Source organism: Plecotus auritus (genome assembly GCF_963455305.1).
Source record: "Plecotus auritus genome assembly, chromosome: 4".
Classification (NCBI taxonomy): domain Eukaryota; kingdom Metazoa; phylum Chordata; class Mammalia; order Chiroptera; family Vespertilionidae; genus Plecotus; species Plecotus auritus.
Genome location: NC_137775.1, coordinates 106,728,962 through 106,753,382, shown reverse-complemented (window position 1 = coordinate 106,753,382; position 24,421 = coordinate 106,728,962). Strand labels below are relative to the sequence as shown.

General features: G+C 56.8%; 1 protein-coding gene across 1 annotated transcript; it reads right to left on the bottom strand.

The window, feature by feature from the left end:
* Window positions 1-1,792: 1,792 nt before the first annotated feature.
* Window positions 1,793-6,150, bottom strand: MNX1 (motor neuron and pancreas homeobox 1; the record flags this gene model as incomplete). Its single annotated transcript, XM_080664559.1, has 3 exons — window positions 1,793-2,165; window positions 2,708-2,868; window positions 5,481-6,150. The coding sequence occupies 3 exons, from the start codon at window positions 6,148-6,150 to the stop codon at window positions 1,827-1,829; spliced, it is 1,170 nt and encodes a 389-aa protein (XP_080520685.1). The 3' UTR covers window positions 1,793-1,826.
* Window positions 6,151-24,421: the final 18,271 nt, after the last annotated feature.

Here is a 24,421-nt window from a genome sequence, read left to right as displayed (position 1 = left end):
GGCAAGGGTGGGCCCGCGAGCGCGAGCAGGGGCGCGGGAACACACCCGCTGTGCAGCGGGCCTGGGAAGTGATCGCTCCAGGCTGAACTCACTGATGTGTTAGAAATTAAAACGAGATATACACAGATTGCAGATCGGTTTTAACCCAAAGGCGCGCCTTCCTCCTCTCCCCGCCCCCCTTCCTCCGGGCCCTGGGCTTTCCCACCAGTTGCAAACCCTAGTCCTGTCCCCCAAAGCACCTTTGGGCCCCGAGGCGGCCAGGCCCGCGCCCAACAGCTGCTCCCGCGGTCGCGCCCCCGGCTCGGAGGGGTTGGATTTTATGGAAGGAGCCGGGGTGATAATGAGCTGCCAGAGAGGATATTAATCTCGCCCGGGCCTGGAAGGGGAGGTGTGGCCACGCTGGTCTGCGCGTAATCGCGGGAATGAAACGCCCGGCCCTTCCGAACTCATTCATCAGCTGGGAGGAGGGGGAGGCGCTCACCCCGGGCCCCGGGCCCGAGAGTGGAAACAGCAGGAGGAAGGCGCGAAGGAGGGAGAGAGCAGCGTCCCCGTCGCGATTCCCTCCAGGCCCGGCGCGGCGGTGGGGGCCGGAAGCTGCGGGGCCGGGGGCGGCGGGCAGGAGCCGGGGGCGCGAGGCCGGCATGTGTGCAGCACCTGGCGCGGCCCGGCAGCCGCGGGTGATGGATGGCGCGCGCTGCCGAGGTGGATGAGCCCGGAGCCAGTGCAGCCCTGGGCTGTCCTCTGGCTGGTGCTGTCCTCTCAGATCCCAGAACCCGCTCCAGGCCGGGCTCCTGCGGCTGTGCGCTGGGGAGGGACTGCGACGCGCTCTGGGAGGCCATCGCGACCCGGGAACGTGCGTAGGGGGCGCCCTGGCCGCGCGGACCCCAAGTGCCCGAACAGTGTAGGCGGCTGGAGCGTATTTTCCGAAACACGCAGGGTTTTCACTTCTGGACCCAGTGAAGCGAGAAGCCCCGCAAGGAAACGGGAAGATAAGCCAGGGTCCGAACGAGAGCCGGGCACCGGGCGCGAGCGCACGCCTGGCCTCGGGTACTTTTTTTAAAACCAAAACTTCGCACCTGCGACTCCCCAGCAGTGGAACCCAGCTCCCCGCTCGCGGGGCGCTCCGCGGCGGAGGCGGGCCTCACACCCAGTTGCAATTCTGGGATTCCGAGACTCTCACCTTCTGCTGTGAATTGCGGGGGGGAGGGGGTGGGGGGTGGGGAGACCCCCGTCGTTTCAACAAGAACTGTAAAGCTGCTTCCATACTCCCCCCAAGAGATGGTCCCGCTCCTCCAGTAAAAAAACAATTTATTTTACATTCCATCGCGGACGATGGGAGAAGCTGAGTAATAATTTAGCATGCATAAGTAGACGTTTCTTTTTATATATAAATACAGTGTACAAAAATAGACAGTACAGTTCTAGGTTTCCAGCGGTTGGAACGCTCATGACAAAACCCCCTAAAGATACATAGGCCACAACATTCTCGTCTTTCTCTCGCCTCAGCGGAGCGGCGCTTCCGGAAGGGTTCCGGTTTCCAGGGGTGAACACGAGGGCCCCCGGCTTCTCCACATCGGAAGAGGAGCTGGGCGCCGACCCTGGTGGCGTCGGTTCTCACAAAATCGCCCCCACCACCACCCGAAATTCCATGGGTCAGAGCCAGAGTTCAAGTTTGCACGCGCTGGGCCGCCTCGCTCGGTCCCTCGCAGAGCAGACGGTGCTGCGGCCCGGACCTGCAGCCCCAGACCGGGCGGGACGTGGGGCCGGCGGTGGCTGCGAAGGGCGAGGGGCCCAGGCGTCCCGCGTCCCTGGCGACAGCCCGGGAACTACTGCAGGGGCGGCTGGTGCCCCGACCTCGGAGGCGGGGAGTCGGCCCCGGAGGAGCAGTCGGAGGAGGCGGCGTGCGCGCCGCCGCCGTTGCTGTAGGGGAAAGGGTCCTCGTCCTCCCCGTCCTCCTCGGGGTCACTGTCCCTCAGGTCCCGCGGGCGCCGGCCGCCCTTGTCCCCGGGCGGCCCCAGCAGCTCCTCGTCGCCCTTGTCCTCAGCGGCGCCGCCCCTGCCCGCGCCCCCGCCGCCCCTCTGCTTCTCGGCCTCCTGCGCGGCCTGCTCTTTGGCCTTTTTGCTGCGTTTCCACTTCATCCGCCGGTTCTGGAACCAGATCTTCACCTGAGGGCACAAGGGGGTCAGACACGCTCACCTCCATCCGCTTCCGTCCCTCCTGGTCCCGGTCCCAGCACCCGCCCACCGGTGGGAGTGGGGCTCGAACCGGAGTGCAGGCTCCAGGCTGCCCCGGGACCAGGAGGAGCTGGGCAGGGCGGGGGGCGGGGAGCTGAGGCTGGAGCCCGACCGCCCTTCTCTCCCCACCCCCCTGCCCAGGGCCTGCGGCGGGGGCGGGGACCAGGGCAGCTGCGGGCGTCTGTGAAGCTCAAGGTGTTCCCTCCTCTCTTTCTGGAACAAAATTTCCTGAATGTGACCTGGGGCCACCTGCCTCGGAATGTGGGCAGAGGGTCGTTAAAATGCAGGATCCTGCTCCCCCTCCGGAATCAGACCTCTGGGCACGGGTACAGGTTCCCTGGCGGGGCGCGTGAACTCTCCCCGACATTAATCCGCACCCACGGCGGAGGCTCAGGGCGGAGGTCAAGAGGGCGGAGGTCAAGAGTGCGGAGGTGACTGTCCCCGGGCCAGTGCTGGGGCGGCGGGGCGCTCACCTGGGTCTCCGTGAGCATCAGCGAGGTGGCCACCTCGAAGCGCTTGGGCCGCGACAGGTACTTGTTGAGCTTGAACTGGTGCTCCAGCTCCAGCAGCTGCTGGCTGGTGAAGGCGGTGCGCGGCCGGCGGCACTTCCCCAGCAGGTTCGACTGCGCCTGGGCTGCGGGCGGAGTGGCGTGAGGCGCAGCCCGGCTCGGTCCTCCGTCCACCCCCGCGGGTCCTGCGGAGCCGCTGCCCGCCCCTCAGTGCCAGCGACCCTCCCCAGCCTCGAGGCCCGGTTGGAACCGAACGGTGTGGCTGTGGCTGTGGCTGTGGCTGTGGGTGTGATGGACCACATCTCTCTCTCAGACAGACCCTGGGAGCCCGTCCCCCGGGGCGCCCTCCCGCCTGGGGGCGCGGCAGAGGCTGGAGAGCAACCACCGCTGGCTTCAGGCCTGCCCCACTCGGCTCAGGTGCACGCGGCTACCGCCCGCTCCTTTCCACACCAGCGGCACTGTGCGGGCTGCTCCGGTACAAAGAGGAGGAGGAAGGGCGGGCGCGAGGCAGGAACTGAATCCTGGGCCTAAACAGTTTTCATCAGAGTCCTCCCCATTTAAAATGTTTTTTCCACAAACCGCCCAGCACAGAGGGGCCGGCCTGGGGACCCGGGAACTGGTAGCCTTCCAGGACATTCTCCTTATGCAAATGAAAGGCCTGGGCAGAAGGGACTTTGCTTTCTATGCATTCAAGGAGGTATCTCTTTATTTACATAATTTCACACGGTTACATCAGAGAATTTTATGACCTCAAAACAAGACTTCCCTTGATTTCCCAGGAGCCTGACGAGTGTTAGACAATAAAAGAAAGAGAAGAAAGGAGGCTGTCCCCGGCCGGAGGAGCAGCTCCCCAGGGACCGGCAATTTGCTTTCTGGGAGGCCCACGCCCCCCCGCTTTAGTTAAACAAGGCCCTGAATTCCCAACTTGACACTACATTAGAACTTTAATTAAAACAGTGGCTCCCACAGGACCATTTGGAAAATGCCATCCGACAGCAGAGACGACCAATTAAAGGAACCAAACAGGTTTTCCTTCTGGCGACCAGAGATGGACGGGGATGCGAGGCACCCTGGCCAGAGTGCGAGGCCCTGGCCCTTTGGGCTCAGTGTTCGAGTTCTTTCTGGACTTCACACTGCCTGGATCTAAGTTGACTGCCTCTGGGTCAAAAATTGGAACCAGAGATAAACAAAGTGTGTTGCAAAGAAAAGGAGCTTTCATCGGTTTCCTGAGCGATGTTGGGCTCCACCAAGGCCCCCAAAGCACCTGGGTGACTGCAGAAGCCAGCACCTCCTCATCCCCCCTAACCCCCCCCCCCACACACAGTGGGGGACAGTGTCTCAGGCCCTGGGGGGATGCAGATCATAATGAGAAGGGGTGTACTGGGGGATGGCCAGGCCCAGCAGCGTGCCCTGTGTTTGACTGACCCTGGATCAGCTGTGTCTGTAGCGGTGGCAGCCCCCCAATGAGAGGTGAGAGCCAGCCTACCCTCTGCTTTGTGGGGGCTCAGGATGGAGTAACTCCAACAGGACAGGACGGGGTGGGTGGTCATTAGGCCTCTGAGAGCTGAGCTGAGGCAGGGCCGGTGGCAAGCAGTGTCCTGCTGGGATTTTTCTCACTGGGCTGTGACTTCTGTGGCCCTTGGGGCCCTAGCTTTTCTCTGTTTAGTCACAGCCATGGCTTCTAACAGAGGAATCTGAATTCTGCCAAGTGTTTATTTCTGTTTTCTTTTTGGCTTTTCCCCTCTACCATGCCTGCATCTCCTCAGTCTAAACAAGTCCACTCAGACAGAAACAATGGGGTCTCTTTGTTTGGTTGTTGGGTGCTGGGAGGCATAAAGCCTCATGCATCTTCCTCTGAGCCTATGGGGTGGGGGACGGAGACCCAAACTCTCCCCGTGCAGCCGTGCCTCTCGCCAGCAAAGCCAGAGCTGTCCCAGGCCGTAGGGAATCGACCGCCCTGGGAGATTATGAGCATGCTAGCCACCTCTCTCCTAGAGGAAGGGTTCGCTTCTTGTAGGGCATCCCCACTTCAAAGTGGGTACTGCTGCTATGAGTCCCTGTGATGGGGTTTCTGACAAAGGTGCACTCCCCTGCCCACAGGGGCCCACTCACCACAACTCCGTTCAAGTCAGGCCACCACCTTCTGGGCTTTGCACCCTGGACTGCGTGCCCTTCCAGAGGCAGCAGAGCCAGGGAAGGGCCGGGGTGGCCTGGGCTCTGGCCTTTGGGTCCGGGAGCCAATTTCTCTCCTGCTGCTCCCCATCTCTCCCTCTCCTGGGAGGGGCCAGAGGCGTGGGGGTCTCTCCAGAACCCAGAATGTGGGACAAAATTCAGTCAGTTTCCCTGGCTGTGAGCGCCTGGTTCCTGACCCCCAGGCCGACTGACTCAGGGCGCTCCTTCCTTCCCCGCCACTTCCTTCTCCCCTAGCCTGCCAGTTAATCATTAGATTTAGTCTCACACCTCCAGCTGCACCGAACCGTTGAGAGAAAGAAGGCAAACCCCGCGCGTGGCCATTTTACTGATTCGCGCCCATCCCAACCGCGCAGCCGGCCGAGTCCTCGCAGGCCCCGGGCGGAGCAGGGCGGCTTCCCGGCGCTTCCACGGCTCCATCGGAGCAGAAAGCGAGGGGAGAAAGGTGCCCCGTGGAGGTGGATGGATGCGCAAGAGAACCACGTGCCAGGAATCTCCTACCCCGTTTTTTTTTCTCCTTCCCCGCCGAGGGCTGCACGGTACTCACAGTTGAAGTCCGGCATCTTGGGCAGGATCATGCCCGCGGTGGACGCGCGCAACCACTGGTCCAGCTGGAAGGTGCCTGCGCCCAGCTTGATGGGGTCGACGGGGTGCGCGGGGTGCGCGCCCTGCACCTGCGGGTACGAGTAGGAGAGCGCCGGGTGCTGGCCTGCCAGGGCTGCCGCCGCCGAGTAGCCGTACACCGGGTGGCCGTAGAGAGCCGCCTGCGCTGGGAGCCCCGCGCCGCCCTGCGCGCCCCCGGGGTGCAGCCCCAGCGCCAGGCTCCCTGCAGCGGCGGCAGCGGCGGCGGCGGCGGCGGCGGCGGCGGCGCCCGGGTGCGCGTGGTGGTGGGGACCCCCGGGCCCGCCGCCCGCGCCGCCGCCCGCGCCGCCCGTGCCCAGGAAGCCCGGCTTCGGAAGCAGCGCGCAGTGCGCGGCGAGCAGACGAGGAGGAGACGGGCTCTCGGCGCGCAGGCGGTCGGCGGGCGCTGCGGGCGGCTCCGAGGACGCGGGGCTGCAGCTGCCGCTCGCCCCGCTGCTCGCCCCGCCGCCGCCAGGGCCGGATGCCGCGGCCGCGAGCGACGTGACCAGGGCCAGAGGCGCGGTCTGCGCGGAGGCCGCTCGCGGGGGGTCCACTGCCAGCAGCGCATCGATGCGGAAATTTTTGGATTTTTCCATCTGCTCGTAAGGGGCTGGCGATCAGGGCCGGGTGGTGAGTGGCGCGGCCGTGTGCAGGCTCGCGGAGCGTCGAGTGGCGTGGCAAGCCCCAGGGCTCGGTATTGTTAGGGTGATTATCTGCCAATAATCAAAGTCGCCGCCGCAAACTCAGCCAAGAGTGACCATGTCCGATGCCTCCTCCACGAGGGCCCCGCCCCGGGCCGCGCTCACACAAACTCCACGCGAGTATGGGGCGCGGGGCGGAGGCCGCTGGCGCCGTGGCGGAGACCCGCGCCCCTGCGCGCACTTGAAGCGCAGCGCGGCCGCGGATTGGCCCGCGCATCGGGGACCCGGGGCGGGGCGCGAGCCTGGCCATTGGAGGCTGGGCGCACCTGTCACCGTCGCAGCCTCCTGCCGCCCCGCCCCTGCGCTTCAAGGTCCTAAACAGCCTGGGGTGCCAAGCAACGGTGGCAGGGAGGGAACAGCGACTAGGGTTGGGAAGCTCTGTGGCGCAATCTAGGGTTCCTGCTCTCTTTCCTTGGGGTGCTGAGCAGGATGGCGGGCGCTGGTGATCCTGGGTCCCCGCGGGGCCCCCCGCGACTACAGCCCCTGAGACGCGCTGTACCCCTCTGGGCTCGGGTCACCCAGAGCCTGCAGAGAGCCTCCTCCCCCGCCTCCTCGTGAGCACTTGAGTTTGCCCACTTCTCCGTGGGAGAGCCCACGCTGCTTCCAGAACTAGCCGCTCTGCCCAGTGACTGCAGAGCAACGAGGACCGTTGGGGTCGCAAAGCCTTGCTCCAGGGGCTCCGCGGCGCACAGGAGCGGTCTGTGCCCCTGTCGCCAACCCTCTGCAGGTGTAAACGCCTTACCTCCTCTGGAAAGTGCCGTGCGTTCCAGATGTGCGTGTGCGGGCGAGTGTGCCTTCCCCACGGCTGCCCAGGACCGCAGGCGTGGAGACCTGTCCTGCCTGGGAGCGGTCCTTGGTGGGCATGCAGGAGCCAGTACCCACCGGGGGTAGTGCTTATAAGGCTGGTCGCTTGGACCCTGGCACGAAAATGCTGTCCGTGTTCGTTCTCCTCCTGCCTGCAGCGCCCTGGAAAATCAGCCCGGGCTGGGCCAGGTTGTGGAGTGAGAGTCCAGACCCCTCCCCCCGCACGCCTCAAATATTTACAGTAAAAGCACTTTCAAGGGGCTTTTTATAAGCGGAAAGAATCAACAGGCAGGCGGCCCCCAACACCAGGCTTTGTCAATAGCTCGGTTAGACCCAGTTATCTCCCCAGACAGATAACTGTGTGGGAATGCGGGAGGAGTTTCAGGTTCTTGAAGTCCGGCTTCCCAGGCAGCTGGAAGGTGAGTAAAGGGCAGGAGGGCGGAGCACAGGACAATCCGGGCCAGGAAATTTGTCAATGAGCAGGTCAGGTTGCTACAAGAGGTGTTTTTTAAAACGGTAAATACTGTGTGGGGCCCTGTTGTTTTTCTTCCAAAGACTTTGCCTCCGTGAGAGCTGGTGGCAGGATTCTATTGTCAAGAGCCAGTTTCTCTCCACTCGCACAGGGGCGTCCTGAGGCCAGCAGAGTCAGGAGGGTGGGGGAGGCTGGCAGTGGCTGGCAGCAACCTGGGCAAGTGAGATAGCGCTTTGCAGAAGCCAGTGCCAACGTGCAGACAGGAGCGACAGCATCGACACTGACCCGGTGTTTGTCCTTAGATGAGGGCTTTCTGAGCAAATAAGAATGCAGCCCAGCCGCTAAGTGGACAGAGGGGAACACTCAAGTTTGTTGAACACCTACTGCATGCCATTACGGTCTACAATTATCTTCTTTCATCTTCGCTGTGACACTAGAAGGATGTTGTCACCTCCGCTTTACAGAGTCCAGCTTCGAGAGGCTGAGACTGTACCCCACAGGTAACCACCCCCCACAGGTAACCACCCCCCACAGGTAACTAAGCCTCAGAGTTGGGATTGGGCCCAGATGTGACAGCAGGGGCCACACATTTCTGCCTCTGCCCTCCAGTGTCCCCAACCCTGCTCCCCCCTTTCCTTCTATCTGTTGCCTTTGGGGTTCCAAGCTCCCCTTTCTGGGCAGGACACGCTTCACTCTCCAGGGAGAGTGTCTCCCTGCCCCCCAGGATGGAGAGGGCAGTGGGGGCCCTCAGACAGGCCTTAGCTCCAAGATCACCCCCCTCCTCCACCTGCTGAGACTCGTCAGGGGTCCCAAGGGCACAGACTCCAGGGCTGGGGTGGGGTGACTGCCAACTGAACCCCTCCCCCCCAGATTGAACCTGGAGCTCACTGCCCTCTCTCCTACCCAAACAACCACTCTTGGGCTAATTTAGTTGGGAATGGGTGTGCAGTCTACACTCACCATACACCCCTTTCCTCAACAAAGCCAATGTTTTTATTAACTGCCAGAGGAATACATTCATCCTTTTTGTTTCATAGTAACCTCGCTCTCAGACCACCAAATCCCCTCTCCCCCGTTACCCTCTCCCCACCCCTGGGTCCAGCTGAGAGCAGTCAGGAGGCCACAGCTCAGGCTCATCTGGTTCAACCCCATCCACAGTGGTGGGGCCCAGCCTGCCCCCCAGGGGCCTGGCCGCCCTCCAGCTGCAGGCTACCCGATGGCCGCACCTGTATTTGGGTGAATGTGTATTTCTTTGTCTAGAGAAGTTGTTGGTGTTAGGCCCAATGGACTCAGTGGTGCTAAAGGACTTTAAAGTGACCGCACTCGCCCCTGTGAAGAAGAAGGGAACGCCTGTGAAGGTTCTGTGTGCAGCTGTGGGGAGAGGCAGCTCTGGGGAGCTGGGGTTTGCTCTGGGGTCCAGCACCCGCATTGTGCAACCCGCTGCTCTGAGGAAGGCTCGGGGGCCTCGGAGCAGGACTGCAGCGGGACAGCTGAGGTCGGGCCCAGCAGCACGGCCACCCCAGGTTAGGGCAGCCTCTGGGCAGGCGGCTCCCATCCCCATCCCGGCCCTGGCCCGCCCCTGCTGAGTCCCTCAGTCCCCCGCCTGCTCCGCGGCCTCCCTCTCTCCCCTGTGGTCTTCCTTTGAGGTTCTGAGCGCCTCCTGCAGCGCCCTTTCTCCCGCTGCTCAGGAAGGAGAAGGTTTGTGCAAACAATCGCAAAAGAAAAAGCTGTTGTAATCCACGCCTATTCCCGTCTGGAAAGATTATATTTATATTTATATCTTTAAAAGGTCAGGGGGATGCTGCAGAATTTAAATGTGTAAAAATCCAGCAACCTAGGAGCCTTCTGTTTTTGGAAATTTCGTCCAGATAATACACACTTCTGTGAAGTTGGGCATAAGACGCGTACGTTCACGCAGAGGATGGGAGGCGGCACCATCGTTACCGCGTGTACCAGCTTCCTTCCGCGTGACGTGGGGGGCGCCCGGCGCTAACAGGCAGCCTTCCAGACGCCGGGGCTGGGGCTAGGAGAGGCTCCTTGGAAGAACTCACCTTCCCCAGCGGAGGTTTCCACACCCGAACCCAGGGCCCAAGCACCTGCCGCAGCCCCCTCCTGGGGGTGGGGGAGGGTGTGATTCATGGAATTGCAGTTTATCCTCTCGGGTTTGCCTTGGGAAACGGAGGTGCAGGGGCCCCCTGGGGTTAGGGCGGCGGTGGCACTGGACCCCAGGCAGCCGGGCTACCAGCGAAAATGCTGGCTGAGGGCGCGGCGGGCCTGTGGGTCCGGAATAGCTGCGTCCCGGCGGAGGCGAGCGCGGGGAACCGCGTAAAGGTTGATCCGCGCCGGGAGCAGAGGCCGGCGAAGCGCGCGCTGGGAGATGGGGGCGGGTCACCGGAAGGCGCCCGCGCGGCGGGGGCGGGGCAGGTCCGCAAAGGTGTCCCCGCCCCCAACCACCCCGAGGGCCAGAGGTACCACCTGGTTAGCGATGCGCTTTGATCTGCTGACCTCCTCTCTGACCCGCGGGCGCTGGGCTTCTAAAGGGTTTGGAAAGGATGGGGCCCGCAGACCCACGCTCCCACCCGAGTCTTCCGCTCCCACTTCCCCCTCTAGTCGGCCTCGCCCTTTGCGCCTGGGTTCGGGTCACGGCGATCGCGCTGTCTTGGGCCTGTCCTCTGCCCCAGCCCAGGCCTACCTGCAGACAACCAGCCCAAACGGGGGGCTCGCTGCTGGGGCTGGTGGCTGCTGTAGGATTTAGATGCAAAAATCCATCTACGGGCTTTCTAATTTTGGAAAATTCCTCCAGATACAAAATATCTGCTTTCTGCTCAGACCCTGGGCAGGCGCCCTGCTTCCCTGGACACGCAGGCAAGGGCAGGCCTGGCGCGGGCGCCCCAGCGCTGGGCCCCTGGGTTGGAGGCAGCACCCACCATCGGCAGGTTTCCTTCTGACCCAGGAGCCCCAAAGCGTTCCCAGCCACGGCTCCCAAGTTCCCGGCTTCCAAAGAGAAACAAGTACCCCCAAGAATTCGGGAAACTCCGGGAGAAGACTTTTTGCTGCAGGATTTTAATTTAATTTATTGCAGGTTCACACTGCTGTCAGGAGCAAGGTTTCCAACACCCACCCGGGCCGGGGCTTTCAGCCGCCGCAGCTGGACGGCCCTCTCCCCAGCGCCCACCCTGACCTACAATTCCGCGTGAGTCTGGACTGTCGAGGGGCGCGCCTTATTTTAAGACCCAGGACTCACTCTCTGAGGGCCCCAGGCAGCCGGGCCACCAGCGAAAATGCAGGCTGAGGGTGGCGTTTGTGAACCTGTGTGGGACTTCTCTGCCCCACCCCCACCCCCAGCGGGAGGAGGACGGTCGCGAGTGGGGGCCCCTGGCTGCAGGCTGGGCGGGCACACTGGGAAGAAACACAATAACAACAGCCGAGGTTCAGCCGACTTCGCGCCTCAGTGCCTGGACTTTTTAGTGCCTTCTGACGCGAAATTATGGCCGAATGGTCGCGCTAATGTGCAACTCCGCGGCGGGTAATGGCAGGAAGTCGTTGCTAATTGGTCTATTTAGCAGTTGCTGAGGTGGCAGAAGCAGTGGCTGCGGAAGGGAGCCAGGGGGAGAGTGAAGGGGACTGGAGAGGGAGACTGGGACTGGATCTCCTCCCCCCCCACCCCAGATGGGCAAAAGACGTCAAGTTCATCTTTCTCAACCTTGCCCTTGCCTCTTCCCACAGATACACACCCAGGCCCAGGGACAGATCTCAGGCTCGGGTGGACCTGGGAGGGTCCCTATATGCAAGCGCTGGCTGGTTTGCCAGGGTCCTTATTCCTCCTGGGCTGGTGGGGAGTGGGGTCTGAAGGGCAGAAGGGGCAGGTCTGTCAAGAGCCCCCTGCTGCCCCACCATTTGAACAGGGAGGACTTCACCCAAGAGGAATCTGAGACCCTGAAGTGGCAAACACATACATAGTAAGTGGGGAAGGGAGTGAAGATGCGGGACCCCCCAGGATGCCCAGTGACCCCCAGGATGCCTCAAGCAGTCGTCACATTCAGTGTGTTTCCATGGGCCCCATACAGCGGCAGCCAGCAGCTGGCGCACCTGTGGGAAGCATGCCCTGTCCCCGCTGCAGAGGGAACATTCAGCAAAGCCCAGGCTCTGACTTCAGGTCCCACAGTCTCCTTATTTGTCATAATCTCCTCTTTTCGTGACTCTAACCACTGTTTTCCATGGCCTTGACCCTGCTGAGCTTCTCCTGAGGAAGCTCAGGTGACAGGAGGTGGAAAGGCAGCAGAAAGCACTGAGTCCGGGGTCCCCTCCACCTGACACCCACGTGCCTGTGTGCGTGTGTCCGTGTGTCTTCTCCCTTCCCCTGCACACAGACTCCTTGTTGGGTGGTGGTAGGAGACCTGCTCCCAACCCCTCTGCCTTCTCTCCTGGGCCCAGTGCTGAGGGCAAGATAATTTGGCTAATGAACTCGTTAACGGGCCCCTGGTGACAGCCCTGGCCTCCCCTCAGCCCATCTGGGAAATTCCCCTGAAAGGCCAGGCTCCTGCTTCTCGAGGCTGTCACTGCAGGAGGCGCGAGCCCTGGGAGGGCTTTACATTAAACTAATTACGGTGGAACAGGTGGCCACTCCTGGTGGCCTTGCGTCTGGGCTGCAGACCCAGGCCCACAGGGAGGACAGTGGCCGCCCAGGGCAGGGAAGGTCAGGCTCCCCACCCAGGGAGCCGGGGAGGGCGGAGCCGGACCTTCTGGTCAGTGGGTTGTCCCTGGGCCCCCAGGCCGACCTGGATGGTGCTCAGTGAGACCATGGTCCCTGGAGCAGGGGAAGCGGACCACACCCCACCACCTGCCGCTGCCCTGCTCCAGGGAGGGCGTCCCAGGCAGAATCTCAAACTCACACCCTGCTGGCTCCCAGGTGGAGCAAATCCTGACGTTGGGCTTCTATCCAGGGCCACGCTAGAGGGAGCGGGCACGAGGGTGTTACAGTCTGGGCGTGTGTGTTTGCGTGTGCGTGTGTATGGGCGGGTGGACCCCAGTTGTCCCTGCCCACCAGGGAAGAGTCCTCAGCTCGGGCCCTCGCCCTCCTGGGTCCCCAGGACTGGTGGTGGCAAAGGAGGCAGGAGGTTAGCGCTGTGCTGCTAAAAAGAGCCGCAGCCCAGGCACCCAGCCAAGCCTATTGCCAAAAACACATATTACACTGCGACATTCTGTAAATGAGATAATGATACATAAACCCGGATGATAGATGTGACATGCCTGGGATGTCTTCTCTAAATTAGCTGCTCACACCGACTGCTAATAATGGCGAGTTTATGAAAGCAATTTCAGAGCAAAATGTGCGAGGGTCTTCTTACTCCAATCAGCCGGCTCTAGCTAATGGATGAGGGGGTCAGGCTGAGAATTATTGACACGCCGGTGCCCTTAACCTGTTTCCCAATAAAGCTGATTAGTTTTTGTCAATTCATCAGCTAACCACTCTTGCTTGGAACTGCATCAAAGCCTTATTTGCTCAGGGGAAATCAACAAGTCACAGGTCAGTTCCATTAAGGGGCTTTGGGGCCAGGACAGTCAGGGGGAGGCTAGGTATGCTGAGGGACCCCCTACTTCCCCCACCAGGTGCCCAGAGGGGCTGACAGCATGTACCCCCCAACTGGGATTGGAATGGATACAGCAAAGTTTCTGGGTCTGAAGACATCTTTCCTCTTTCTCTGAGGACCAAGGGCGGGGGGGGGGGGGCGCCTCTGCCACCCAGGCTTTGGGGCGACTGTCTGAGCGCTGGCTTTGGGGTGATTGTCCTGGGCCCTGGTGGTCTCGTTCACTCTGGTTACCTTCAAGGGAAGGTGGACTCTGCAGCAGCATTGAGCGGGAAGTTGCAGGGGGTGGGGAGCAGAGGGTTTAAGTGAGGGGCCTGGGGGCCCCCACAAAGTATCTGTATGAGGCTGCATGTCCTCTTGTGCGTCCCCACCAGGCAACAGAAAGGGACTGACCACCCCCTGCCCCCCACACACACACCCTGCAGCTCAGGCCTGAGCTATGACAACAGGCAGAGGTGCCCCGGCACTCAGGTGACCTGGCCCTGTTGGTAGCCTCAGCAGGCGGGGGAGGGGCACTGGACGCCCTGGAATGCACCGGGTTTGGGGCTCTTGAGTCGCTGACTCCACTTCCCTGGCCAGGCCTTGGCCTCATGCCTTGGACTCTGGCAGCAGGAGCGTGGAGGTGACCTGGGCGTCCTGCTTGACTGCTGCCTGGCAGGGGAGGAAAATCTGCTCTGTCCCTTTAAGCCCTGGCCACCGCCACCTCCTGGCCCCATCCCCCCTCAATTTAATTTCATTAAAACAGAGCATGAATATTTCTATTAAACCTAAAATGAAATATGAAGCCATTTAGACTCTGCCTGCACCAATCACCCAGATTTATGACTTTTATTCATCACATCAAGAGCTTGGAAAAATGAATTTTCTTCACCCAGGAAGGAAATAAAACGTCAGGCTCGGTCATTTCCAGAAAGCTGTTAATTTGACCATGTGGTAATTACTTTCACAATTAACTAAAATACAAATCAACTTGACAAATTGGGCTAGTTTATATATTAATTAGCCTGCTTAAATTTATTCATTATGAAAAGACAATTTAAGGGGACCTGTGGTGTCTGTTTTATTGCAATAAATTATTGTTAGGAAAAGGGCCTAATAAAATATCTTAATATTTAAGGATATTGTATACGTGTGGGGGGGGGCGATGCTTTATTGACAATTTCATTTTCCAATTAGTGATTTTGTTGTAATATATCTGCGAACCCGGCCTGCCGGCAGAGTCTGGTAGTCCCAGGTCTGCGGGGCCCGCGCAGGTCCAGGGTTGGGGTCGGGGGGATCCACCCAGCGCCCTGGACGCACCACCGGCCCCTCCTCACCCGGGTGCGGGCTGATTTAATAGCATGTCGATAGAATCATTCGATGCCTTTTAGCTTGTGATCTTTATAAATGTCCCTCTATTAAATTAGAAAATGATTCTGTTCTCGTTTAATTGTATTCTTTCGTTTCTTATTTCCAATTAATAAGTCCTATCGACGTTGCCATATTTTAAGTGACTCGAGTCCGTTTCCAGTTAGAATATATGGGTCAGCACGTGCAGTGTTATGCCCGACAGAAGAGTATAATGTGGGTTCGAACTACTCCTGAGCATCTGTCTTCACCAGCAGCCCAGGCCGCCGCCGGCTGCCCCTCGGGCGGAGGGCGGGGGCACCGCGGGGTCCCCCTGGGCAGTAGGCAGGGACCCGCCTGTATTTGTAGATTCTTTCTGTTTAAAAAAATCTGTTCCCAGCAGGAGGCTCCGGGGAGGACCCTCCGCCAAGGAGCCCAGCCCCCCGCTACCGCGGAGGTGGACACTCCAGGGCCAGTGGCCGAGGGGGCGCAGGGCGGGCTTCCAAACCGTCTGTCTCCCCGCCTCGCCCTCCTTGAAGTCACCGGCTAGAGAGGTGGCCCGCCCCCCAGGTGGCCTGCGCTTTGGGGCCGCGGGGCCTTTCCTCCAGGTCATTGGTTCCTCCGCAGGCTGACCGGGCCCCCCTTTCCTTAATTAATTGACAAATTAACTAATTCCTCTCGGAAAGATTTATGGGGCTGCTGCTCTGTGCTGGCAACCGCCCCCAGCTCGTTGGGTCCCGCCCCTGCCCCACCCCCACCCCCATTCCCCCACTCCCTCACCTCCATCGGAGGGAAGCGGGGTGGGGGTGGAGTGGGGTGGAGGCAGCGGCCACTCCTCTTCCAGGTTCCGCAGTCCCTGCTCCGAGAGGCGCTCTGCCCCCAGGGTTAGTGGCTCGGCCCCTGGCGCCCTGCAAGGCTGCAAGGCGGTCAGAGCCTGATGCGAGTCGCGTCCAGCCCTTCCCCGCGTGGGGAGGGGTGGCCATGGCCCCCTTGGAGCACCTGCCCTCTGGCCTCCGGTGGGGAGTCCCACCTGCGCTCACACTGGCCAGTGGCTGTTCCTAGAAGCCAGAACCGCGGCCCCTCCCTCCCAACCGATGGAAGTGGTAAACCTATGCTTGGCTTGCGGAGTCGCTGACACTTCCCTCCCCAGACGCCCCAGACTCCCCGGAGTGGGGATGTCTCCCTACTTTCTGTCCCCCGGTCCTGGGACATTTCCTGCGCCCTCGCGGTGGGAAGGCAGGATGACTGGGGTGGGGGTGGGGGCGCCGTGATGTCCCAGTCCCTCCACTCTCGCAGGAGCCGGAGCCCCTGTCCCTGTCCTGCTAAGCGACCCTGCCCCTGCCCCTGCCCTGGTCTCCAGGTCCCCTCACTGATTTGGGTGGGGCTGTTTTGGGGAAGAGGGGGAAGTTTTAGCTTTTTAAGTCAGGACCTTAAATGCCAAGGGAGCCAGGGCACAGGAAGTCCGGGCCTTGCCCAGTGTCCTGGCAGGTGGTGACCTGCCTGAGGCTCCCAGCTGGTGCCTGGGACGTGTCCTGTGCAGAGGATGCCCGCTGGGAAGGTGGGGTCTTGCATGCAATCCTCTGTGGGGGGGGGGCAGAGATGAGGATTGGGGTCCATGACGCAGGCAGCCCATTCCCACCTGTGCCCAGGAGGGCAGGGAGGAGCCTACAACCTGAGTGAAGCTGTTCAACTTTAAAAACCTCTGAGACCAACCCTAGCCGCAGGTGCTTCTCCACCCTGACCCTGCCTGCTGACCCTGCCTGCGGGACAGATCCCAGCTCGCTCTCCTCCTCTCTGCTTATTAGCTAGGACTGAGGGGCAGGGTAAGCGAAGAGAGAGCGCTCCAGGAGCCACGCCAGCCAGGCCCCCTGTGCGCCTGCGGTCAGGATGCGCCAGCCCCGGGAGAGGGATGGGCTTTCTTTCCATCTCCGCTGCTCAGAGTGAGCATGGTCGGAGCAATGGCCTGGGCCAGAGGGGCCAAAGGCCCTGGAGCCACAGGCTCCCATGTGGTCACCTGCCAGACGAGTGAAACACTGTATGGGCACATGTCTCCTGGGGCTGGGGGAAGAATTTGGTGTCCCCTCCCCAGCTGGGAGTGACACGCACCTTTTCTGGCCCTTTGGTCCCACACAGGCTGTTTAACAGGATGGAAGTACTTACTCAGCCGCTTTGCTGACCAGCTCAATACTCAAGGAACAAACAGGACATGCACACACAGCAGGGCACAGCAAGCCACTTGTGGTGGGTGCACGAACGAAGACAGAGCAATGCTTCGTGCAGTCAGACTTACATCCGGGCCTGGATGTGCACGCGTGGGTGTAGCACAGTGTGTCTCCCGGGATCCTCCCGCAGGAAAAGCTCCCCAGGCTTGCCAGAAATAGCAAACAGTGTCGGAATCTTATTTTTCTGTCACACAACAGAGGAGGAGTCCTGTTCCAGCTGCTCTGTCATCTTCTCTGTCACCTGGGCCCCTTGATTCATCTCCTTGGGTCTCAGTTTCATATCTGTGAACGTGTTATTTTGCCATCAGCGGAAAAGGGGGACCTAGTACAGGCCAGCTGCCAGCTGCAATCGTGTGCCCATTTTACAGGGAGGAAATGGAGGCTTGGGAAATTTGGTTGATTTGCCTACAAATCACACACCCAGCACGTGGCAGAGGCATCATTTGAATCCAGTCCGGCGTGGCCTGAGATTCTCCTTGTTACCTTATTCCTGCAACAGCCCGGGGCAGGGGTGCCAATGCCTCTGCGACTGAAGCCCACCTTCAGCCTGTGAGCTCATGGGGACACTAGACTTATGGCCTGTCAGCGAGATGAAGTTTCGTGTTTCTGATGAAACGCCAAACATCGCTGCTCCATCAGCCAGTCTTTTGTCCCTCAAGAGCTGAAGTTCAAGTACCCTCCCGTCACCGAGCCAGGGGTAGTGTGGACACTGAGAGAGCATGCTGTAAACCAGCCACCACTTGCAGAGACACAGCGGGTGCCAGGGCTGCCTAAGGCACAGGAAGGTGGTGAAGAGGGTGGGGAGGAGGCAGTCAGAAAGAACAGAGAAGAGGAGAGAGTCTTCAAGCCCTTCCAGAGCGGTTCCCGATACTGGTGGTCAAATACAGGGTGTCCCAAAAACTGGACACACACCTTGGCTGTCAATGGGTAAATCTGAACCCTATGTGGTTTCAATTGAACTATATCACCTATTACAGTGTATACATTTCTGGGACACCCTGTATTAACCATAGGGTCAATTAAAGAGAACATTTAAAAAGGCAAAATAAAAACAACAGACATGTGACCAGAAGAAAACCATAACCAATAGGGGAAAAAGCGATGTCGCGCCCTGGCTAGTGGTTCTCAGTGGTTAGAATGTTGCCCCATGTGCTGAAGGGTGTGGGGTTCAATTCCAGGCCAAGGGCATGTACCTGGGTTGCAGGTTTGATCCTCGGTCCCCGTGGTGGGGACGCATGTGGGAGGCAACCAATCAATGTGTCTCTCTCACATGGACACATTGATGCTTTTCTCTCTCTCTCCCACTCCCTCCCATTCCAGACTCAAAAAACAACAACAACAACAAAAAACCTCACACACACAAAAAAATCAATGGAAAAAATATCCTCAGGCGAGGATTAACAAAACAAAATAGAAGAGTAAGTGAGTAAGACGTTCAAAGTGCCTCCTCTGGCCATGTCTCAGGATGGACCCAATGGGGTGAGGGGGCTGTGGGCTCCCCCTCCAAGCTGTGGGGAGGTTGTCAGCCGGTGAGAGGGGCAGGCAACCAGGAGCTAGTCGGAGCTAGTGAGATCTGAGGGGTGCTAGGTCCAGCAGTTGGGGAAGGAGGAGGGGTGGGACTGGGGCCCAGGTCATTGTGGAATGCTGCCAGAGGTGTGAGGAGGAGCTGTTTGCTGTTACCAGGCCATGCCATTGATGAGAAAGCAAACAGTGCTGGATCTATGCGGCAATTTGAGCCCTATTGTTCCAAGCAAAATCAAATTAGAAGCCTTGCCTCAATTAGACTCTGCAAACGTGGGCAGGAGCACAGGCAGGGTAGACACCGCCCACGCCCGCGGGGTTGTGTCAACACTGCCCGGGGATAATAAACGTGGTGTGCCGCACACACTGCTTTTAATTGCATCGATAAACCGGGATTAACCCCCAAGTCGAGCTTCACTATTGCAATTAAATGTCCTCAAATAAATTGTCTCCTCAATAAACAAATGGAAGGAGTAGTGTTTGCCCTGAATAATAACAGGTGTAATATTTTACTGGCTACAGTTAACTATTAAGTAGACTCACTCGTTGGCCCTGATTTATTCCCTGAGATCGGAAAGTCGTTTTTCATCCGTCATGAGCTGCTTCAGTGTCGTATCAACAGCCAATAGTGGGCTAAGTCAGCCTGGCATGACTTTGCCTTTCACCTGAAGCCACCAGGTTGTCAGTCTCAACCACCTGGTGGGGAGGGGGCGTGAGAGAGCCAGAGAAGACAGCCAGGGACTGCGTTGGCAGTTTTGTCTTTATTTTTATTTTTAAATATATATTTTTTCATTGATTTCAGAGAGGAAGGAGGAGGGGGAGAGAGAGAGAAACATCAATGATGAGAATCATTGATGGGCAGCCTCCTGTATGCCCCCAAATGGGGATTGAGCCCACACCCGGGCATGTGCCCTGACTGGGAATCGAACCGTGATCTCCTGGTTCATAGGTTGATGTTCAACCACTGAGCCGCGCCAGCTAGGCCGGGTTCATCTTTAGCTTCTAGGACTCAGAGTTCAGAATTATGTGAAGACTTTCTGAGCCATTAAACAGCCCAGTAGGTCCTTATGAACGTGCATTCTCTTTGGGCTTCTTGTTATCGTAGAACAAGCTAGAAGGTTGTACTCAGCGGAGGTAATCATGGGGCCCATGGCCTTGGCATCTGTGCCCAGGGACCACCTCTTACAGCCTGGTCCCCTTTGCTGGTGAAATGGCACGGGAAATTCTTAAAGCCATCATCTCTCCTTCCTTCTGGAATGCTCAGCTCATTTCTCATGTGCTGGTGGACACGGGGCAGAGTTTTAAAGCAAATTTTAGTCTCTCTGTGCTATCCCTTATTTATTTGTTTTTTAAAAGATTTTTAAAATTGATTTTTAGAGAGTGGAAGGGAAAGGGAGAGAGAAACATCCATGTGAGAGAGATACATCAATCGGCTGCCTCCTGCACACACCCTACCAAGAATCAAGCCCTGAACCTGGGCATGTGCCCTGACTGGGAATCGAACCAGCAGTCCTTTGGTGCACAAGAGAACTCCCAACCCACGGAACCACACTAGCCAGGGCATCCCTTGTAGAGAGTGCCTGGGAAGGCACATGGGCATTCTTTAATTATTGTCAGCTGAACCCAAGGCGACAGGCAAAGCCGTGTCTTGGATACACATTTACCAAAAAGGCAGATGTATTATCAGCACTGACTCTTACCTTTGCCCAGGTGTTGGGGAGTGGGCTTTGATATATAAATCCAGTCTAACACAGGGAATGGTATTATTTGCCACATTAAAAGAAATCTTATACCTCAGGCATTAACCATTTTTACAGATGGACCCAGTTCTGGAAAGGCTGGATCTACTGCATCAGGGGAGCAAAGATCCTTCAAACTTCTCATATTTCAGTAGAAATACAAGCTCTTATTTATGTCTTAACAGATTTTGCTACGGAGTCCATCAACCTATAGTGATAGTGCTTATGTGGTATGTATGGCCAAAATTATTGAAACAGCTACTATAGGGCACACTAATTCGGAGGAACTTTTTCATTTATTTTTCAGCCTTCAAAATGTTATTTGAGAATGACAATTTCCATGTTTTATTGGAAGCAATGTCCTCAGTGTGTTATCCACCTCTCTGTGCCAACTTCAGGGGTAAATCCCCGAGGACTTAAACCTAATCAAATCTGGCAAAATGGATGTCACTCAATAGTGGAAAGAGCTGATCATACTCTTAAAATCAATTACTAAAACAAAAAGGGGGAGATGGATGTTATATGTGACCTCAAAACAAACTCAGTCATGCTCTTTATACTTTAAATTTTTAGAATTGCAATGCAGAGGGTTGTATAGCAGCCGAAAGGCATCAGGCCTCCTGCACAATAGCCTCCACCGAGTTAGCTAGGTGGAAGGAAGCACAAACCAGACAAGAGTTTTGTCAGGTTCAGTAATAATGTGGGGAAGAGGTTGTGTTTTGTATCTTTTCAGAAGAAGCAACACAGCCAATGTGGGTGCCAGAGCGTTACATGTTTCACCACAATGGACCCAGAGAAGCTCCTTGTCCCTTCACTCAAAAGGACTGAGTGCTGCCCCAATGAGAGCAAAGTGGAAGAAGAAGAAAACTGAAGGCTACGCAAGGGACCGAGGTGCCAACATGGGGTCAGCTGAAGAAGTTAACAACTGAAGCCCAGCTTATAAGTAGAAAAGCAAGAAGTGGAAGCTACTTCTTCAACCATGTTCCTGCCTATGCTAGCATCTGTTAGCTGCCAGTCTTCTGCAAAGTCTTGTGCAGTCAAGTCCAAGGGCTCTGAGTAAATATAAACCAGCAGCAAAAGAAACTTTCTTTCATTTAGTAGCTAAAAATGTTAACATGTCTGTAGTTTTGATTTCTCTCTTATTGCTGTTTTGCATTGGCATTGTTTTGTCATTATTTAGTAGCCAGAGTTTTGCTCTTGACATTCAAGTTTTAAAATGATAACATTTAAGTAGTTTGGTTTTTGCATTGGCATTGTTTGCAATTGTTTTAATATTAGAGCTTTGTTCTTGATGTTTAAATTTCACTTTTATTATAGTAGCTTAAAAACAAAACAAAAAAAAGGGTGAGATGTAGAGAGCGCCTGGGAAGGCACATGGGCATTCTTTAATTATTGTCAGCTGAACCCAAGGCGACAGGCAAAGCCGTGTCTTGGATACACATTTACCAAAAAGGCAGATGTGTTATCAGCACTGACTCTTACCTTTGCCCAGGTGTTGGGGAGTGGGCTTTGATATGTAAATCCAGTCTAGCACCAGGAATGAGGGAATGAATAGGACCTGGGCCCACCCAAGCTCCTTTTATCCTAAGTTTTGGTGAAACCCCCTGGTATTTGGGTTTATAAATAAACACGCTGTATTGGCTCTGGGTCACTGTCTCTCCCTCAGAAGAGGACAGCGGTTCACCCGGTACCCAGCTTTTTCCTTCCATTTTGTGTCTTGTCTCTTTTTTTCTTTCATATTTCCTCAATCCCCAGCCCCTCTACTCGAAGAACCGGATCATCTCTCTTTCTGTGCTGGACGCGGAAAAGCGAGACTCCGTCAGTCCCTTATCTTTAAGGCTGCCAGGAAGGAAGAAGATGGTGACGCATCCTGGGAGCTCTTCTTCTAGACTAGAGTCACAGTCTTCCCTGTCACTGTCTGCCAGGTGTTATTCTGAGTCTAGAACAGCCTACAGGGTGTTGTTCTGACGCTGTGCCCGCCTGTCGGTGTCAGCCAGCGTTTCTGAGCAGTGATTTGTTAGGACAGGGCCTACGCAAACTGCCCATCTTAGTTGGTCCTTTTGAATGTGTACATGCCTTTCCTCTGGTTCCTAACCAAAACCCTGCTAATGAGAATTTATCATCTGAGCCTTTTGGTGTGTTCATCAGACATCTATTTTCATAGATTTATCCGTGATAACCTCCCTATCATTTATTTAGTCTGCTGCTTCTTAAGCTTTGCCACATGAGAGCTCCCTGTAAACCTTATCCTTGTCTACTAGACTGTATTTAAAATAACACACTGCTTTTCCTTCAAACTCATCCAATACACAGTGCGCTTCTAGCCCACAGGAGAGTGGCGGTGAGCTGAGGCGTGTCAGCTCCCAGCAGGGGCTGGGCAGCCTTGTGGGGAGGACATGCTGGTCACTGTTAGGCTCTTGCTGCAAAGAAATGATCGGGAAGGCACACCCCTCTCTTCCCGGACTCCCTCCTTCCATGCCTGGAGACCTGGAGTTTCTAGGTTGGGATTTATGGATTTTGTTAAAGAGAGCAATGTGGGGCTTGTTGCATTAATAATCTCATCGTCAGCATCACCATCAACCTCATCTTTTCCATTTCCCCACATCATTCAAATGACCAGCGAGCCACACTTCCTTTCACTTAGTGACTCCCTCACACTCACGTGAACACAAGGGAAGTATGCACAGGAATGATCCATGCCCTACCACTTAAGAGGGAAAGAGAGTTTTCCCAAATTATTATAAAACACCTTTGGGGGATAGAGGATACTGGGCGAAGAAGATGGAATGTTCAGCATGCAGGTCTCATTCAGAGCATGCATACATCTATGGATAATAGTAAGCTCCTAGGAAGACTTGATGGAAAAGATATTGATAATACAATTTTTCTTTGGAAAAGGGTTGTAATGATTGCAAATTTGGTTAAATAATTAAATTAATAAGAACTATTTGATTCAAACACAGGCCTTTTAATGATATACAGTTCATAATATTCGTCTTGTCAGCTAAAGAGGTTTTAAAAGACCGTATCGGGCCACCTACCTGCCTTTATTAATGCAACATTAACTTTAGATTAAGACGTGTTTAAACATCATCTCTGAAAGTACTGAACAAAAAAACAAATATGAAATAGTTCATGACAATATCCCTATTTGTTGTAGCTAAAACATGTTATGTAATTGTCCATAAAGTAGGGCTTTTTAAATTTTAGGGATCCGTGGCAAAATAAAGGTACAAATATCATATCTATGTTAAAGCATTTTATTTTATTTTAAATATGTTTTTATTGATTTTAGAGAGAGATGAATGGAGAGGGAGAGAGAAAGAAACATTGATGTGAGAGAGAAACATTAATGGGCTGGCTCTTGCAGGCACGTCGATTGGGGATCGAGCTCGAAACCTAGGTGTGTGCCCTGGCCAGGAATCCAACTGGCAACCTTTTGGTGCGTGGGCGATGCTCAGCCAACTGAGCAACCCAGCCATGGCTGTGTTAAAGCATTTGAGAGCAAGTCTGACAAGCCAGTGACATGTCAGTTGAGAAAACAGATACATGTACTTCACATGTAATGTGTGCATGTAGCAGTGGGTGGCCGGGAGGCGGATGGTCTATTCTAAGGGGCCTGGCTTTAGGGCACCTCCTGAACCACGTGTTATTGTGATCCTGGGAGTGTCACTTGGTCCTTCTCAGCCACAGTTTTTCCTTATTTGCAAAATGGGGACAATGACATCTGTCAACAGGACATGCACAGCTCCCCCACAGCTTCCACCACAGGAGGGGGAGCACATGCCGGCCCCTGGGACGTGAGCTACTTGGTATTGACTCCTTGTGACCAGGGAAGAGGCGGAATTTGCATGAGTGTGTGCACCTGTTACCGACTGAACGTTCATGTTGAAGCTCTAACGCAGCGTGATGGGGTGTGAACATGGGCCTAGGGAGGTGATGAGGCCCCCGGGGGAGCGTCCATGGGAGAGTCGGGCTGCCTCTGGAGACGAAGGGGCCTGAGCAGGTCCGGGGGCGTCCAGCTCTGGTGGGGCTGAGCCTCCCTTTCCACATCTGGCCACTCAGGCGTGACTGGAAGGTGATCTCGAGTCAGCATGTCACCTGTCCCTGAGCATCTTTTTCAGGGGAGCAGACCCCGGGGCAGCATATCTTCAGGAAGCTGACCACTGGCCATGACCTTTCACCCTCTCCAAGGTCAAAAAGTCACAACAAACACTTCCCTTGGACTAAGCAGCTGTGGAGGTAACCTGTTCCAGCCACAGGGCTGTGGGGGGCAGAGCCAGGACTGGAATGGGCCGTAAACAGCACAGTCTTCTGTTTCCTGGGCAGGGAGTGGGTCCCCAGGGTGACTTGGGGAGCAAGAGCTGGATCAGGGTGTTTGAGCCCCGACCCAAAGGATGGCCGGTGCCCAGTGCCACTCGCTGCACCAAGCCCCGTTTGAGGTGCTGATGACATTCCTCTGCTCACAGCTGCGGGGGAGGTGGCACCCTGTGC